Source organism: Hippocampus zosterae, chromosome 19 (assembly GCF_025434085.1).
Source record: "Hippocampus zosterae strain Florida chromosome 19, ASM2543408v3, whole genome shotgun sequence".
Lineage (NCBI taxonomy): Eukaryota > Metazoa > Chordata > Actinopteri > Syngnathiformes > Syngnathidae > Hippocampus > Hippocampus zosterae.
The window spans coordinates 7,369,667-7,385,426 of record NC_067469.1 but is presented as its reverse complement, the minus strand read 5'-3'; the positions used below and the strand labels follow the sequence as shown (position 1 = coordinate 7,385,426).

The 15,760-nt window shown below is 44.5% G+C and overlaps 2 protein-coding genes across 5 annotated transcripts in view; both read right to left on the bottom strand.

The window, feature by feature from the left end:
* Positions 1-678: 678 nt before the first annotated feature.
* Positions 679-15,760, bottom strand: part of gtf3c2 (general transcription factor IIIC, polypeptide 2, beta) — a 28,174-nt gene continuing 13,092 nt past the window's right edge. The window contains exons 1-21 of one of the 4 annotated variants that reach the window (XM_052053582.1): positions 10,889-11,162; positions 10,112-10,207; positions 9,469-9,937; positions 9,063-9,187; positions 8,820-8,989; positions 8,590-8,663; positions 8,437-8,514; positions 8,241-8,339; positions 7,789-8,016; positions 7,084-7,195; positions 6,862-6,979; positions 5,493-5,527; positions 5,283-5,412; positions 4,847-4,991; positions 4,607-4,768; positions 3,955-4,033; positions 3,548-3,676; positions 3,238-3,450; positions 2,231-2,332; positions 1,031-1,487; positions 679-981 (exon numbers count right to left, since the gene is read on the bottom strand). In XM_052053582.1, the coding sequence (XP_051909542.1) occupies positions 1,188-1,487; positions 2,231-2,332; positions 3,238-3,450; positions 3,548-3,676; positions 3,955-4,033; positions 4,607-4,768; positions 4,847-4,991; positions 5,283-5,412; positions 5,493-5,527; positions 6,862-6,979; positions 7,084-7,195; positions 7,789-8,016; positions 8,241-8,339; positions 8,437-8,514; positions 8,590-8,663; positions 8,820-8,989; positions 9,063-9,187; positions 9,469-9,937; positions 10,112-10,157 (2,814 nt within the window). In that variant the 5' untranslated portion in view covers positions 10,158-10,207; positions 10,889-11,162 and the 3' untranslated portion in view covers positions 679-981; positions 1,031-1,187. Of the gene's footprint in view, positions 982-1,030; positions 1,488-2,230; positions 2,333-3,023; positions 3,071-3,237; positions 3,451-3,547; positions 3,677-3,954; positions 4,034-4,606; positions 4,769-4,846; positions 4,992-5,282; positions 5,413-5,492; positions 5,528-6,861; positions 6,980-7,083; positions 7,196-7,788; positions 8,017-8,240; positions 8,340-8,436; positions 8,515-8,589; positions 8,664-8,819; positions 8,990-9,062; positions 9,188-9,468; positions 9,938-10,111; positions 10,208-10,888; positions 11,163-15,760 lie in introns of those variants that run through there. The other 3 variants (XM_052053584.1, XM_052053585.1, XM_052053583.1) reach the window with 3 other exon arrangements.
* Positions 12,847-14,415, bottom strand: LOC127592661 (tigger transposable element-derived protein 1-like). Its single transcript, XM_052053599.1, has one exon. The coding sequence runs from the start codon at positions 14,413-14,415 to the stop codon at positions 12,847-12,849; it is 1,569 nt and encodes a 522-aa protein (XP_051909559.1).

Below are 15,760 nucleotides of genomic sequence, written 5' to 3'. Positions count from 1 at the left end.
GTGGATGCTCCGTGTGTTGTGTTGTCTGTGCAAATATTTTGTGTACATGAGTAAATACAGTTTCAACCTTTTTTCTGTGTGTGATGTTGAGGTGCTGTCATTTTATTTGTTATTTTATTATTATTGTTGGTCTAACTTCACAAAATAAAAGACTGCACATGATGGACTGACTGGTTTCAACGGCAGCACGTATAACACAGTTTCGGCACACCTTTTTTTTCTTTTTTGGGACCCACCGTGGCTTATTTATCAAGCCCACTCAATGAACAAGCACAAAATCATGGTCAGCTGATTAACTCATTCAGTACCAGCCAATTCTAGACCAAGTCTGAAAAGATGTTTAAAAACGTCTTTGGGAGTGAATGAGTTAATCGTCGGGGTGCTACTTCAACACGCAGACTGCCTAATATGAAAAATGTGCAGGAACACAATCTCAAATAGACAAAAATAATACCAGCATCACACATGCATATTTTGTACGGTTTAAAGCTCCAAAATATGTATAAATAGTAAAATATGAAGATGGATGAATGCAGGCCACGACAAAGATATCTGGGAAGTATTTTAAACTGAGGGAAAACCCCCCACAAAACACACCAAAAAAAAAGTTGAGTCAAAGGTACCCACCCGTAAGCTAGCACAGAGCAAGCTGTAAATATGACAACAATTTCCAAGAGCCGATATTCAAAATGTAATTTATTTATTAAAACAATCAAGTGAATAGAAAAATCCATCCTATTTACAGCCTATTTTCCCCATAAGAAAAGTTATCATTTGAAACATTTTTGTCGAAACGTTTGTACATTCTATACACTGTACAAAAAGCCGATCGTTACTCTTTCATGATCATAGATTAGGACGTTCATGTACATCCGGACAAACTGAATCGTAAAGGCTCGCCGTTGTCTCGAAACGCAATTGTCAAAAGTGGGACGAATACACTTGTCATGATGAAGCTACTTTCTGTTAAAAATATCTATACTAATATATATATATATATATATATATATATACATACACACACACACACACACACACGCGCGCACACACACACACACAACAATGTCGGCAAAATAATGGTGCGTTCAAGTCATGCCGTTGCTGAAGACTTCAACTCATTTTTTGTTTTTAAAAAATGTTTACACTTCCTGGGTTGGGATAAAAAAGATCAAAACGCGTCACTGAGGTCATAGAGGAGCCTCGGAGGGGATGTTGTGTGCAATGTCATGGGGGACGTCTTGCAGGGAATCCGGGGGGATGTCCTCGGGGGTATCCTGGGGCACCTTTTGGGGAGCCTCTAAGGGGACGTCCGGGGGCAGGTCTTGAGGGCCGTCTGGGGAGACGTCCAGGGGGCTACTGCGGACCCGGTGGATGAGGTTTTGCACGCCTTTGCTGTTCAGGCCCCTGATGCAGTTGAGGCGCACCAGGCCGGCCTGACCCCCTGACGCCGTCCACGTGTGGCAGCTCAGGTTTGGATTCATACGGACCTGAGAGGAGGCGAGGTGTGGGAGTCGAGGACGGGCAGGGGTGGGGGGGGAATCAAAGCTATCAGCTGATGATGTTTTTCACGAGATGCAAAGGCAACAGGAGCAAATTTCAAGGTGGAAATATCGAACAAAACTCATTCTGATACGCTGGTCAAGCTCCAATTACATTCACATATCGTTTATTCCTGTGATTGTTTTTATTTTAGACAACCAGCTGGAATAGTTTGGGATTTTTTTTTCAATATTGTTCATTTTTATTTAGTTTTCATTTCCAATTCAGCTTGTCTTAATTTGTAGAGCAGGTTTGATAGTTTAGTTTATTTTTAAATGCTTTGTTTGAAATGCAATAGTTTTAAAAAATTTTGTTTTAGTATTAGCTTTTTTTAAAATGTATTGAGTATTTGTTGAGTGGAAGAATCCTGCACTCGCCTTTTCTTTCTGATCCTTTTTTTTTTTGAATGAAAAACCTTGTAGCGTTTTGTCCCACTGAGCATCTATTATCACCTCCCCGGACTCCTCCCCCCACCTCATCCTCTGTTTCAACTAAACACATCGAAAGCCCCCACGGCAGCCGCCACCTTCCACCGGGGGTGACAGTTTTCTTATTTTACACATCATTACACACGCGCGTGCACACCAGGAATACGAGGCGGCTCTTGGTCCATCGCTCCTGGTGGACTTGATCTTTTCATGCACCGTGCGAGTGTGTACGTGTGTGTGTGTGTGTGTGTGTGTGTGTGTACCTTGTGCAGCGCGGCCAAAGGCATCACGTCGAAGTTTAGGTTATGTTGGAACTCTGTGTTTTGCATTCGCTTCCACAGGCGTCCCAATTTGCTAAAACACTTCTGCAAGAGATGAAAGAGGACAGTTAGGGTTTGAATTTTTAACACTCAACTTGGGTGTTACCATTTTTGGGGTGCTCTGAACAATCCTGTTATGGCCAGTCACAAATTTTAGATAGGTGTTAGAATTTAAGAGTACAGTATCCCCTCCCCAACATTTGGGTGGAATTCTTAATCCTCTACATGGATTTATTGCTAAAACAAAGGTAAAACACCATTATGTTTTTTCCTAAAATTGTGCGTGGAATTTTTAACGCTATTTGTATGGAAATTGTCCTCTCCTCTTATATTTTCAGCAGTAAAATAATGGCGGCTATTTTAACAAATATTTACATATTTTTTTAATGGCATTGGTTACACTAAGATTTTTCCCATAAAATTTGGTGGGATTTTTATTCAGCACGAGACTAAAATTGTTCACAAATATTTTAGAGGAATTCGTAACACTCCAGGACTTTTCCCCAAAACGGGTGTTGATATTCTTAACTACACAAACAACTTGTTACAAAATAGACATTGGAAATCTTAACATTAGAGTTCATCAGCAAATGTCTTCATTCCTAACACTCAACTTAAGACTTGTCCCCCTCCACCCTCCCAAAAAATCATCAGCCACAGCAAACTGAAACTCAGTCAGTTCACTTAAAATAAAGTAATAAGTTCAAAGAAAAATCCCCCACTATCACTTTTCTACCTTTCTGTGTGCGATGTGCGCCCACTCTCGACAGACAACGAGGCGCTCTAAAGCCAAAGAGAAGAAGCATTTTTGGGGGGGGGTTTGGGCGCAGCTAGCGAACTGCAAGTCGCAAATGCTTCAGATCACCATTCATGTGAAGAAAGGTGCTCAACTGCTTAAGTTACATAGCGGGAGATGAGGTGTCACACGATGCGGTTTTCTCTGGACCTACCATGTTGTTGTCGGCGTGGTGAAGGTAGTACTTCCTCTTGGCCTCTTCGTACGACTCGCTGGGCATCGATTCGATGTCAGCCTTGCCGCTGCTATGACTTCTTTCTCCCGCCGTTTGGTCATCTACCTCCCTCTCATGCTCCCGCACTTCCTGTTCATCCCCGTTAGCCTCCGCGGTGGTTTCGTGAGGCTCCATCGACGTCAAGTAGACAGGCTGAGGACAAAAAAAAATTAGATGGTGGGTCTGTAACAAATCATCCGCGACAAACGGGAGTGGAGGGTCCACTGTAAATGCGCAGCGGCCAACTTACAAATCTCCTTTCCACTGTCTTTTTGACGTACTGCGCGCCGTCTAACAAGGGCGGTAACATGCAGAGGATGACGTCGCCGACCATGTCTGACGTCAACAAAGCGTTCAGCCAATCAGAGTACGAGATGGACTGCAACAAGAGAGAGGAAATCATGAGTGGGCTGTATGACGTCATAATCCACCCATCCATTTTCAACACGGCTGAACAGGGTCGTGGGGGAGTTTGCTGGTGCCTGTCCCAGGTGACTACACCCCAAAATGGTCGCCAGTCAGTTGCAGGGCACATTGAGAGATGAACAAGTGAGAACCGATCCCACGCTGCCCATTGTCAGGAGAGTGAGTGTACCACGACGCCATCAGTGACTTTGACATAATCATATGAAATATGAATAATACAAGAGGACAAACCCAAACGGTGGTCATCCGGGGTACAGCATAGTAAGAGTGCATTAGGTGGTCACAGTAATGGACTCCGTTTGTTGTGTTGCTGGAGAAGAAAGAGACAAGATAAATGTGAATAAACACAAGTCCAAAAATAAGCATGGTGTACATACTTCGTTCAAGGAACCTAAAATGGCAATGCTTCACATGAAAAAAAACAAAAACCACACAAAAAATGTTTTTAATCCAGCTGTCAAACTATTAACAAATTATTGAATGACTTTGTTTTAGGATAAATGTTGGCTCTTAATTTTTTTCTCTTCACAAAAAAAAAAAACAATCATAATGCGTTTCAAATTGTTACCTCAACTTTCATAAATAACCCTTAAATGTCAATCCTTTACAAAACCTGACACATTGGTTCCTGATTATTAAAAAAAAAGTCACATTCGTGATCAAAAATGTCATTTTTAATGCTCATCAATGAGACTTTCACTTTTACCTCGAATGCCATCTTAAAAACAAATCTTGTTCATATTTATGATGTATATTTCAAGCTAAAATTCTTTAAAATAAGAACCAATATGGATTAACAATATTTGTAAGAGGACATTTTTCAGCATGTACAGTATATATGAAGGAGTCACATGACAGGAAAAAAAAAAAATGAGGGTGTTACGCTGCAAAGGCGCTGTCCTGGCACCACATCAGTCCTGCTGCATTGGCGGGCCAGCAGATCTCATTAATCAGGGAACGTTTCTGCACCGTGATTGGCCCGTAGAGCCTGCGCAGATCCCACGTCTTCAGGAGGCGGTCCTCCCCGGCTGTCGCCACAAAATGTCTGACACGAGACAGCACGGATTCTTGATGCCATCGCATTCGGCACGTACGACGCCCATCACGTTGAGGTCGTCCTTACCTGCTGGCGGGACAGAATCGGAGCGCTCGCACGGCGTGCTCGTGGGCATGGAAGCATTTGTACGGCAGCAAGCTGGGAGAGTCGCGCGACTCCTGGACGCGCAACAATGCAGATTTGGTGTTCAGATCCCACAAACCGACCATACCTTTGACAGAGAGAAAACATTTCAGACAAATACAGCTTCATTAATTGGTAATGTTTTTTTTTGGGGGGGGGGGGGCCCACAAGAAGACTTTATTTTCATGTAGTTGATGTCGCCATAATTTCAAAGCAAACATGGTGAAGAGGCTTTTAGCTGTTATGCCGCAGGCGCATGGAAGTTGCCCCCCCCCAAAAAAATTGTACTTCTGTCTGTGTACTGAGTGACACAACAGTAATGCAGTTTCCAGCTCAGATTAAAAAAATAAAAATAAAATAAAATGATGAGACACTCTACCATCATAGAAGCCGAGGGCGATGATGTCATGCGGTTTGACGGGCAGCCAGTCCATGGACAGAACCTGGCCACTGCGCCCCAGGCGAGGAGCGTTCAAGGAGCCCAGCTTCAGGGTGACCACAGGATCGGGCTGTGTGGGGAAGGACACGGGCGATGACGTCAAGAGCTGGAAATAGGGCGTCATCAAAACAAGAGTTGCCACTCGCTCACCTTGTAAATGCAGACTGGCTGGCTGGCGTCGCCTACTAAGCGGAAAATTAAATCAATAAATACATATCACATTTAGTCAAATGTTGAAAAATACAGTCTTCATTTTTTTTTTTTTTTAAACTCTGCCATGTGAACGTGCCGTGTAGCTGCACGTTGGTTCGGAATGACTGACAAGGCTGGCGAGAGGAGCGGTGTAAATTTCACAGCTTTGCAACTCGAACAACCAGCCATATAATGCATCTTCTTTGTCATTTCAATTATAGATCCTGGTCTGATGGGAGGGGGGGGGGGGGGTAATAGGAGCAGTCAATTACTCCAAAGCTGCCTTGCGCCTTTTGTCTTTGACACCGCCCCCCCTCCCCCAGCCTCCCTTCCTCCTTGCTGTCACGCCTCATTCATTCATTGGGACAAAAGCATTTTGTAATTATCTGCCGTGAACATCGCTGCGCGTTCGCGTCGGACCCCCACACACTTCACATCAGACCGCTTTCAACTGATCCCAAATCCCAGCAAATGAGTTACAAGACGCCTTGGCAACGAGGATGTCATTGCCCCGCCTTGTCTACTCTCTCCAGTTCGTGTTGACATGATGACAAAACTTGAGAGCGACTTGACAGATATTCTCTCTCACTCCCTCTTTCTCTCTCAGGACATTAATTCAGGAGAGTGTAATATTCTCCGTGTGTGTTTATGGAGTCAAGCTAATGCGCGTAAGCTACGCATGGACGCGGCAAGGTGATGGGAGTCGCTCAATGACCCGCTTCTACGAAATAAAATGGAAAATAAAGGCCAACGCGCCCTTAAGGAAGGAGGGAGGGGAGAGGGGTAGAAAAAAAGGTTAAAAATGTCTGACTTTGACTTTACATCCTAAGTGTTGTGCTGAATATATATCGCCATCATGCATTCACACAAATGCGACACTAAACGCGAATCGGCACACCGTTAAATACCCGAGACATTAAACGTCGTCAGAGTAACGCTCTACCCGCCCCCGAGCGAATCAGTTCATTGAATATGTGATGTGGGCCCTGCGTGTGATTGACGATGTACTTTAATCTTTACGTTGACGATGAAGATGTATAATCTTCATACACGCTAGGAGCAAACAAAAAAATTAATTAAATTAAATTTTGACAGTTGAAAGCGTGGGCAACACTGCCCTTTGCTGGACAAAAGATGCACTGCGGTATAGGCAAATCAAATGTGGTAAGTGTGGGGCCCACACACAGCCATAATTTCATATATTTCATTTTTTTTTCCGAAAACACTTCATGTATCTTATTAAATAATTGCTTCATGTATTTTCAATATTTCCTATGGGTGGGAAAATGTAATCGCGCATGTACCGCGGAGTGCTTTTGTGACTGACCAGAGTCTGGGTGTTTTTGGCTGCCACGCAGGGCAACGGGGTGGGGGAGGCTGTAGATGGTGACCACACACGTGGAGGTGGCGACGGCCAGGAGACCGAGTCTTGGCAGCACAGGAGCCTTGAGAAGATCACGAGAAACATTCTGATCATTATGCGTGGATGTATTTACTCTATATGTGGACTGTTTATTCAAACAACGGAACTCCCAACACCTGCTCTTACCTCCTTCTGGGAGGTGGGCGGCTCCCAGCCTCCTGATGGACACCACCTGAGGTGCCAGACAAAACCTCGGTCCAGGACGAGGCCGTACGCCAGGGCCGGCTGGGAGTCTGGCCTGGACATAAACAGGAAATGATCAAGATTTTTGTCCCATCAATACAGAGTCTCAGACATGAAATCCATTCATCCGTTTTCTGATCCGCATAATTCTCACACGGGTTGTTGGGGTGTGCTGGAGCTTATGCAGGCTGATTTCGGGCAGTAGGTGGGTTACACCCTGAACCTGCTGACAGCCAATCACAGGGCACACATAGAAAAACAACTATCCGCGCTCACACTCACACCTAGGGACAATTTTTGAGTGTTCAATCAGCCTGCCATGCATGTTTTTGGAATGTGGGAGAAAACTGGCGTACCCGCAGTAAACCCACATAGGCCCGGGGAGAACATGCAAACTCCACACAGGAAGGCCGTAGCCGGAATCGAACCCCTGCACCTCTGCGCTGTGAGGCCAACATCCTCGATCAATCCAGTCGACCACCGGGTCTGGGATTTTATTCATTATTTTTGCGCGGGTTAAAATAGTGACCACAATGAAAGAATAAAAAAATTAGCTATGGCCACACAATACAAGAAATAAAGTTCATAGTATCTCGAGGAAACTCTAAAAATTAAAAGTTCATAGTAAGCTTGATAAAAAACCCAGACCTGGTGTTGTATTCCAGCGTGCCCACATCCCACAGTTGCACTAACGCTGTTCCAGGATAGGTTTTGTGAGAGTAATGCTGGTCCTCCATGTCCTTGTGGCAGGCCAAGGCCAGGTACTGCGAGGCTATCACATTATCGGGCGTCGGGCACCACTCCATAGCCCACACCGGCCCGCCGGTATACAAATGCATGTCCCAGCACTGCGGGTGGACGGGTGACGATTCGAACCTGCACAAAACGCCCAGAAAATGTGTAGAAATAGTTAATTAGCGATGGTTATCCTGCATGGAAATCAGCGATAGGGGAGTGTGTTAGCGCACGTCCATAGCCAGTTAAGAAAAAAAAAGGGGGGGGGCAAAGATGTAGCCCACCGTTTGCATTTGATGAGGTAATTAATCAATGGTGTCGTTTGTAGATTAGCGCAAGTACGCAGTTGCATGGAAACATCGTACCTGTTGAGTCTCTGTAACGGCGCCTCCTCGTCACAACCGTCCCGGGACACTTTGAAAGCAGCCGAGACACACTCATGAGGTAGATAGGACTCCAGTTCACTGCAGGAAAACACACGGCAACATGACGTTACTTTTGCAAATTGTGAGGGGAAAAAAAAAAACTAAACAATACGGCTGCTGTCAGACGGTGAAGCACCTGGAGGGCACTCGATGCCAGACACGAGAGGAGGGCAGCCACTCTGGAAAAACCCAGCTGCTGAGTTGCTCGTCACAGCTACAAAACACACACAAAAAAAAACTTTTTCAGGCATAATAAGGGGATCATAAAGATGAGACAATCAAGACTTACAATTTCTTGTGACTGTTGACGGTTTCCAAAATCGCACCGATCATGAGGGCGGGTATTTTGAGGATTCGAGCGGCCTGGAGGAGAAAAGAAACTAAATGAACTTTTGATCTAATCTAAACGGTGTCACGCAAAAGCACAGAATTCAGACCATGGTGAACATTTTGTCATTTACCAAATATGGTCACTTCCTGTTCAAAGGGCTACAAAGAGGTAGACAAAAACGTACTCACGCTGCCACTGTATTTTTCATCCCGATAATTGACGGTGGCCTCTTCTTCTTCTTCATTTTCTTCTTCATACTCGTCCTCCTCCTCCACCTCGGCTTCCTCAACATTCGGAACAAAGTCCTCGTCTTCTGAAGCGTTGCTATCCGAATATTTTCTCTTACGACCTTTGCAGCCTAGTGGGGCATCAAAATACATTTGTTTATAAAAAGAAAAATGTCCATAACACGTGGTATTTTCTCACCGTACCTTTTTTACTTTGAGACTTTCTTTCTTCTGTAGTTTCCGGCGCTGGATTGGAGATGACGCCACTGGTCACGTTGGAATCTTTGGTGAACTCTTCTTTCACCATCGAGTGAAGGAACTTCATTGCCCTAAAATGTTTTTGTCATGAGAAGCACAGACTGGCATCAAGCAAGGCCCGGACTTGCTATTTCTTTATTTCCGTGCAGATGGAGATCATTGGTTCATTCAAGCTTATTTCATTCTGTATATTTACTGTGTGGTCTTCTTGACCATTTGATGAGGCCACAAAGCAAACAAAGCGCTAAGAATCTTTGAACCAGGTGCAAACCAACTGGCTGGAAAGTTTCAATGCTTAAATAAACTTCATTTCGCCATCACAAGTTATCACACTGTCAGAGCCGTGACTCACATTTTAGCAGCGGTCCTCCTTGGGCGTCCTCCTGGTTGCAACTCCTCAGGTTCTTCTTCTTCTTTAATGTTCTCATTGGGTGCGACAAGCTCTGCATTCACGATTTGCTTCTTCACGTATTTTCTCTTTGGTTTCGGCGTCCCATTCTCCAAAGACCCTTCGGTGACGGGTGAGGGGGAAACATTCGCTTGGGCCGAGAGGTTCCCATTAGCCACGTGAGGTGACGTGCAGACGTCTGCACTCTCCAACGGAACCTTTCTTGGCCGTCCTACTTTCCTGCCAGGAGTCTTCCCGGGTGGCTTTGCCACTGTGGCCACAGCCTGGGGTTTCCTCGCCAGCAGTTCTTTGTCCTTTGGGTCCTCATTTGTTTCGCTGGTGTCATAGTCAAGATATCTGGAGTTCTTTTTGCGTTGCCGACCTCTGGAGCTGGGCGTTAAATCATATGAGGAATTGGATGGTGTCTTTTGACCTGTGAGGGGAGCGATGTCATCACTCCATTTAATTTTTCATGGGGACATATAGGAAATTCACTTTTTAATGTTTGTATACAGATAGCTGCGTGTCTGGAATTGATATTTAACTATTTTATCCTCTGAAAAGGATGAATCATTAAAAACGGCAAATTGTTTCTGAATATTCAAACCTTGCTCAGGGTTAGCAACATCCTCCGGCACCGTTTCCTTTACCATTATCTTCTCAGATGTTCCGTCATGTATGTCTTTTCAAGTCAGCTGTGCAGCTGTTTTGAAAACAAGCCAGTAAAACACAGACAAACGTAGGAAGGCTGGGTTACAAACCCGGCACCACAGAATTATGAGACAGACATCCTTATCGTTTGTCCATCATGCTGACGACCTAAAAAGCTCCAATGCAGGTCCCAATTTTAAAAACAATACTTGTATTTACGCAACTGGAATATGTCAGTGGACTGTACCTAATGTTGTGGCCGCTGATAAGGGGATACAGGTCTGCATTAGTTCGAGGCAAACTTTTTGGGAAAATAGAGTTACATCAGCCAAGGTTTCTGCACTTTAATACACACAATACCAGGTAGGTAAGTCAGGTAAGAGTACATCTTTAAAATGTATGAGTGAGGTCAAAATAATATCCTGGGGGTATGCGTTCAGATTCGCAAACCAAATACCATTCATCGATCTAACATTTTGGCATCTTCAACCTTCCTCTGAATGGTTCCATTCAAAAAATAGAACTATAATAAGAAGTAACATATGTATTTTACTTTTCATTTACTCTTTCCGTCAGGCATGCCCTGTCACGCAAGCGGGGTTAGCACCTCACGGCTAATGCTAACTTCCCGGGCCGCCGACAATGTCCTGATTTAAAATGCTGTACGTGTCGACACACAATGCCACTTAAGCATTTCAAAATCCGCCGAATACAGTTATTGTTTAAGACTCACCCGGTGGTATTTCCGTCCGCCCTTTTGGGGTGGCGAAGGCTGACTATCCGCGTCCGGATCCACGATGCGCCGATCTGAACATGTGGGTTCGAGTCCCCCACTCGGAAATTTGAGCAACGCAGTTAATATGTGAAATATTTTAACAATAACCGCATATGCTGTAACACTGCGACAAATGTCAACATTTCACCGAAAATAAGCATTGTAGGCAATTGTTTTGATTGTAACTCGCATTCAGCTTCCTTCAGTCCGCCATGTTTACTGGAAGGGGAGGGGGACGTCGCCGCCTGTCGAGGCAAAGGAGAACTGCATCTCTTTATCGGGTGGCGCTACAACACGCATGCGCCAAATGGAGACGCGTACTCGTGGACATTTCGTTCTTTTGTTTTCCAAGAGCACCTTATTCGAAATCCACAGGTCCACGTACTTAGCGTCAGTCATTTCATTCGCCAGAAAGTATAAATGAAGTGTGAGCAAACAAAAAAAAAAGTAAAATCAGACTCTCTTATTCATTGATAACAGTCAACTTTTACTACATTTTAAATGAATTTACAAACGTTTCGATCTTAATTTTTTTGGGACTGATTCCGAATCTGACCTAATTTTTTTCTCTAGCACATCAGGTTTTTGTAATGATAATCCCGTAGGTAGTACAGTACAGTAAAGCAAAACATTTAGTAATATTTAAAATTAAGATTCAGGTTCAGCATCTGGTGGATTTTTTTCCTGGAACACTGAAAAACCGTTGTGGACCACCGTTCATATTATTACGACTAACAGTTCAAATTGTTGTCATCTATGATGCTAGAAGTGGTGGTGAAGGTGGTACAGGACCCGGGTCAGCGACTCTGCAAAGCAAAACACACACAGAAAAAAAATTATATATATCTCCTTGTTGATTTACACAAAATGTTGTCCTGAGAATAAGCCAAAATTCCCCTCAAAAATGACTCCCAACACAGCTGCTGTGTTCCGAATCACTCCGCCTTCACTCCTGAATCTCTATACTGTACACGGATGTCATATGTGGACATTTAGTCCACTAATTTCTATTTTTTTAATCTGTCTGTTGTGATTAGGGAGTAAGAAATGAGAGAACAATTCCAATCAGAGCAACGGTGGGGTGGGGGGGACGTGAAACATACGCGAGTGGGGAAGATTGCCGGAAGTTAGCAGAATTCCTCGCCAGGTCCAGTCCAAGTCTGCAAATACATCAAGGGAGTCGATCAAAAATGTATTTTAAATTCCATCGAACTGTGCGTAATGTCCAGCGGCCTACAATGATGATTAATATACTTTTTAGGAGGAAAAGCTTTGCCTTGTTTTTAACGAACCTTTGGACCTATTATTACAACTTCTCTTGGTCACGATAGCGAAACTTGGGGGAGCTGAGGATTTTTTATTTTTTTTTAGGTTTGAGTACATTTTGAGAACCACCGGCACGTGATGAAGAATTTAAAACAATTACCAAGTGTTGAGACAATTCTTCAGTCTCTGCTCCAGATCTTGACCTCTGCGAGAGTTCCATGTCTGGCCTGGTCGTCAAGAGGGATCACTTTCAGTCTGATCCTGGTCTCCGTTCCTGTACTTTTAAATGGAGCATTCTGGTCCTTCTCTGCAGAATCAATATCCTCGGTTCTGAGGCTAGGATGTCCTTCAAAAGCAGTCTGGGAGGAGTCACTGACTCCTGGTCAATTTGAGTGGCCAGACCGGGTGCTTAGATAATCTACTGGTAGGGTCTGTGAAGGTTCTGCTATCCAATAGATACAATAGTCCACGTGGTGGACGCCTTTGAAGGCAAAAGCAATCTCTTCCAGGATGCTCTTTGACCTTTAAACAGTTCCCATTAAAAAAAAAAAAATCACACGTGAATTTCTGTTATAGACATAATTATATTCTTAACAGTCATGTAAGTAACAAACATGATGATGATGATGATGATGATGAAGGGGGAAGTGTCACTCCATGGAAGGTGCGTCCTCTTCCGTAAAGGCTTGAGCCAAGTCGCCTTCCAGCGGACAGACCTTCCTTCTTCTCTTTACTCCGCTAATCGAAGCTTGAAGCTCACTAACACTGCTGCCGCTCCCATAATTGGATTCTTCCTTGCAGAAGATGCTGTCCAAACCCGCTTGCCTCTTGCGACTTTTCAGAATGGCTCGGAAGTGCTCCACCACGTTGCCGTCGAACAGGGCGATGTTCCTCTTCACCACGGCGACGCTCGGGTGCCACTTGGCCACTAGACTCTGCGTCTTGGCCCAGTAGCCCAGCAGCTCCTTGATTTCCGCTGTGGGAATGTTGTCGTTCCAGCTTGCGTCTTCCTCCTCGGAAGATACGTCCCTGGGAACCCCTTGCTGTTGAATGTCCTGGATGTGGTTGTTGGAAAGCACCAGGGTGTGCTCTTCTACCAGCTCCTCCACGTCGTCGCTGTCGACCTCCAGGCCCATGAACTTGCCCAGTGACACAATCTCGTCCACCACGTCAGTTTCCAGAGCGGGATCCGGCTCAAAGCCTTCAAAGAACCTGGGCACCATGGAGGCTGGCCAAAGCTTCCTCCAGGACAACTGCACCGTCCTCCTGGTGACTTGCTCCCAGGCTTTCTCCAGGATGGTCAAGCAGTGGAGGATGTTGAAGTGGTCCTTCCAAAACTCTCTCAAAGTAAGGTTGGTCTCCATGGTCACTTCAAAGCATCGTTGGAAAAGTGCCTTGGTGTAGAGCTTCTTGAAGTTGGAGATGAGCTGCTGGTCCATGGGCTGGAGCAGAGCTGTGGTGTTCGGTGGCAAAAACTTCACCGTGATGAAGTCGTGGTCGCTTCGCCAGTCTTCTCCCAACCCCATCGGATGAACCAGCGCAGCATCCAGGACAAGAAGGGCCTTGAGTGGAAGATTCTTCTCTGTCAGGTATTCCGCCACGCTAGGAGCAAACACTTCCTTGAACCACTCGCTGAAGAACTGTCGAGAGACAAGCGCTTTGGGATTGGCCCTCCACATTACGCTTAGTTTGTTTTTCTGCACATTGTTCTTTTTAAAGGCTCTCGGTGTTTCCGAGTGGTACACAAGGAGAGGTTTGACTTTGCAGTCCCCGGTAGCATTAGCACAGAGCAGCAAAGTCAGCCTGTCTTTCATGGGCTTGTGTCCTCTGAGGCTCTTCTCTTCCCGTGTGATGTAAGTCCTCTTGGGCATTTTCTTCCAAAAGAGTCCTGTCTCATCACAGTTGAACACTTGCTGGGGTAGAAAGCCTTCACACCCGACAAATGACTGAAATTCCTCAACAAATTTCTTGGCACCTTCTTTATCTGCGCGAAGAGTTTGCCTCTTTCTGACCACGTAGTGGATCCCGCTTCTCTTTTTGAAGTTTTCAAACCAGCCCCTGCTCGCCTTGAAGTCATCTGTGCTGTCTCCAGGGCTGTGGCGAGTCAGGTCGCTGTACAGCTGCCTTGCACGCTCACAAATGATTGGCTCGGATACTTTTTCACCCCTTGCCTGCCTCTCTGTGACCCACTGAAGCAGAAGCTTCTCCACATCTTCCATTAGATAATGCCTCCTGCTTGTAAGTGTTTTAACTCCTTTTGCCACATCGGCAGCTTTGATGGCTTCTTTCTTTTTCAAAATAGTAGATATGGTGGACTTGGCCATATTGTACTGAATAGCCAGGTCGGACACCCGTGTGCCACTTTCAAATTTGGCGATAAGTTCTTTTTTTAGTTCTATGGTCCTCATTATGTTTGTTCGCTTTGGCTTATTATGAACGGAACTCTTTTGGGGTGGCATTTTGAACAAACTATCCATCCCAATTAAACTATTACACAGACCAGCAAACCCCCCCCACCCCCAACTTAATTTAACACAACTTCTGCGTTTAAATGACGTCAGCTTCGAGAGCTTCACGATTGGCTGTTCGGAAAATAAAGATGGACGCCTCCGTGCTCAGTCAACACTTGGACATAAACAAACAATAAAAACCCTAACATGATCAATAAATAATTAATTTCACGCTTTCGAAAAGTAATGATTAATATTAAAATAGTTAACTGTGATGAGAGCTCCACATTTTGTCAACAGACGTTTTGCGTTAGCTCCTGTTAGCCGCCGACTATATAGGACGATGCATAATACAGAGTATGTCAACGCGACAATAAAAGCAATTCTAAGATAGCGTGAGTTAACATCGATGCTGTGATGACTTAACGGGCTAATTAGTTTAACTTACGTTCATAACGCCACCGAGTTCCCCCAAGTACGTATCAAAAGTCATTGTTGGAGTGCCTCCCGCCATCTCATTTTCTGCAGCAAGAAAGGTTCAATTCATGTAGGGCTGAACCAGGCATAACTTGTCTACGTGATCAAATGACTAAAGTGTCTCCATCGTTGCAGCACCTACTGCTTTTTTCGTCTTTGTCCCTTACTTCCTCAGATAGTGCATAACAAACGTAATTGAGGAACATTACCGCCACCTGGTGGAAAAAGAGTGTATCGTAAGGGTTTTGTGTCATTTTTTCTGTATAGTCTTCTCCCCAATATTTCACGTTCCGTTTTATATTCCAAATCAACATTATTTTTTTAAATAAAGACTCCTACAGACGTGAGAAAATGAAATAAATACAAGGTTGCCCAAACATTGGGCATTGTTCAAAGAACACAACATTGCCTATCACCAGCATTGAGGTGGCAGCTTCATGCTCTGAGGCCGATTTATTCTTTTTTATTCAGATGGAACTGGGATATTTGTCAATAAGCACGGAATTTAGAATAGGTCGATACAGGAGTCAGGATTCTGCTAGAAAAAAATCTGGAAAAGCCTCCTTGAACAGCGGAACATTATTTCTATATAATCAGAGGTGGTGTCAGCATCATGCTTTGAGACTATTTTTCTTGA

Excerpts from the sequence above, each read along its gene's own strand:
- LOC127592661 (XM_052053599.1), bottom strand. The coding sequence starts at position 14,415 with ATGGAAGATGTGGAGAAGCTTCTGCTTCAGTGGGTCACAGAGAGGCAG.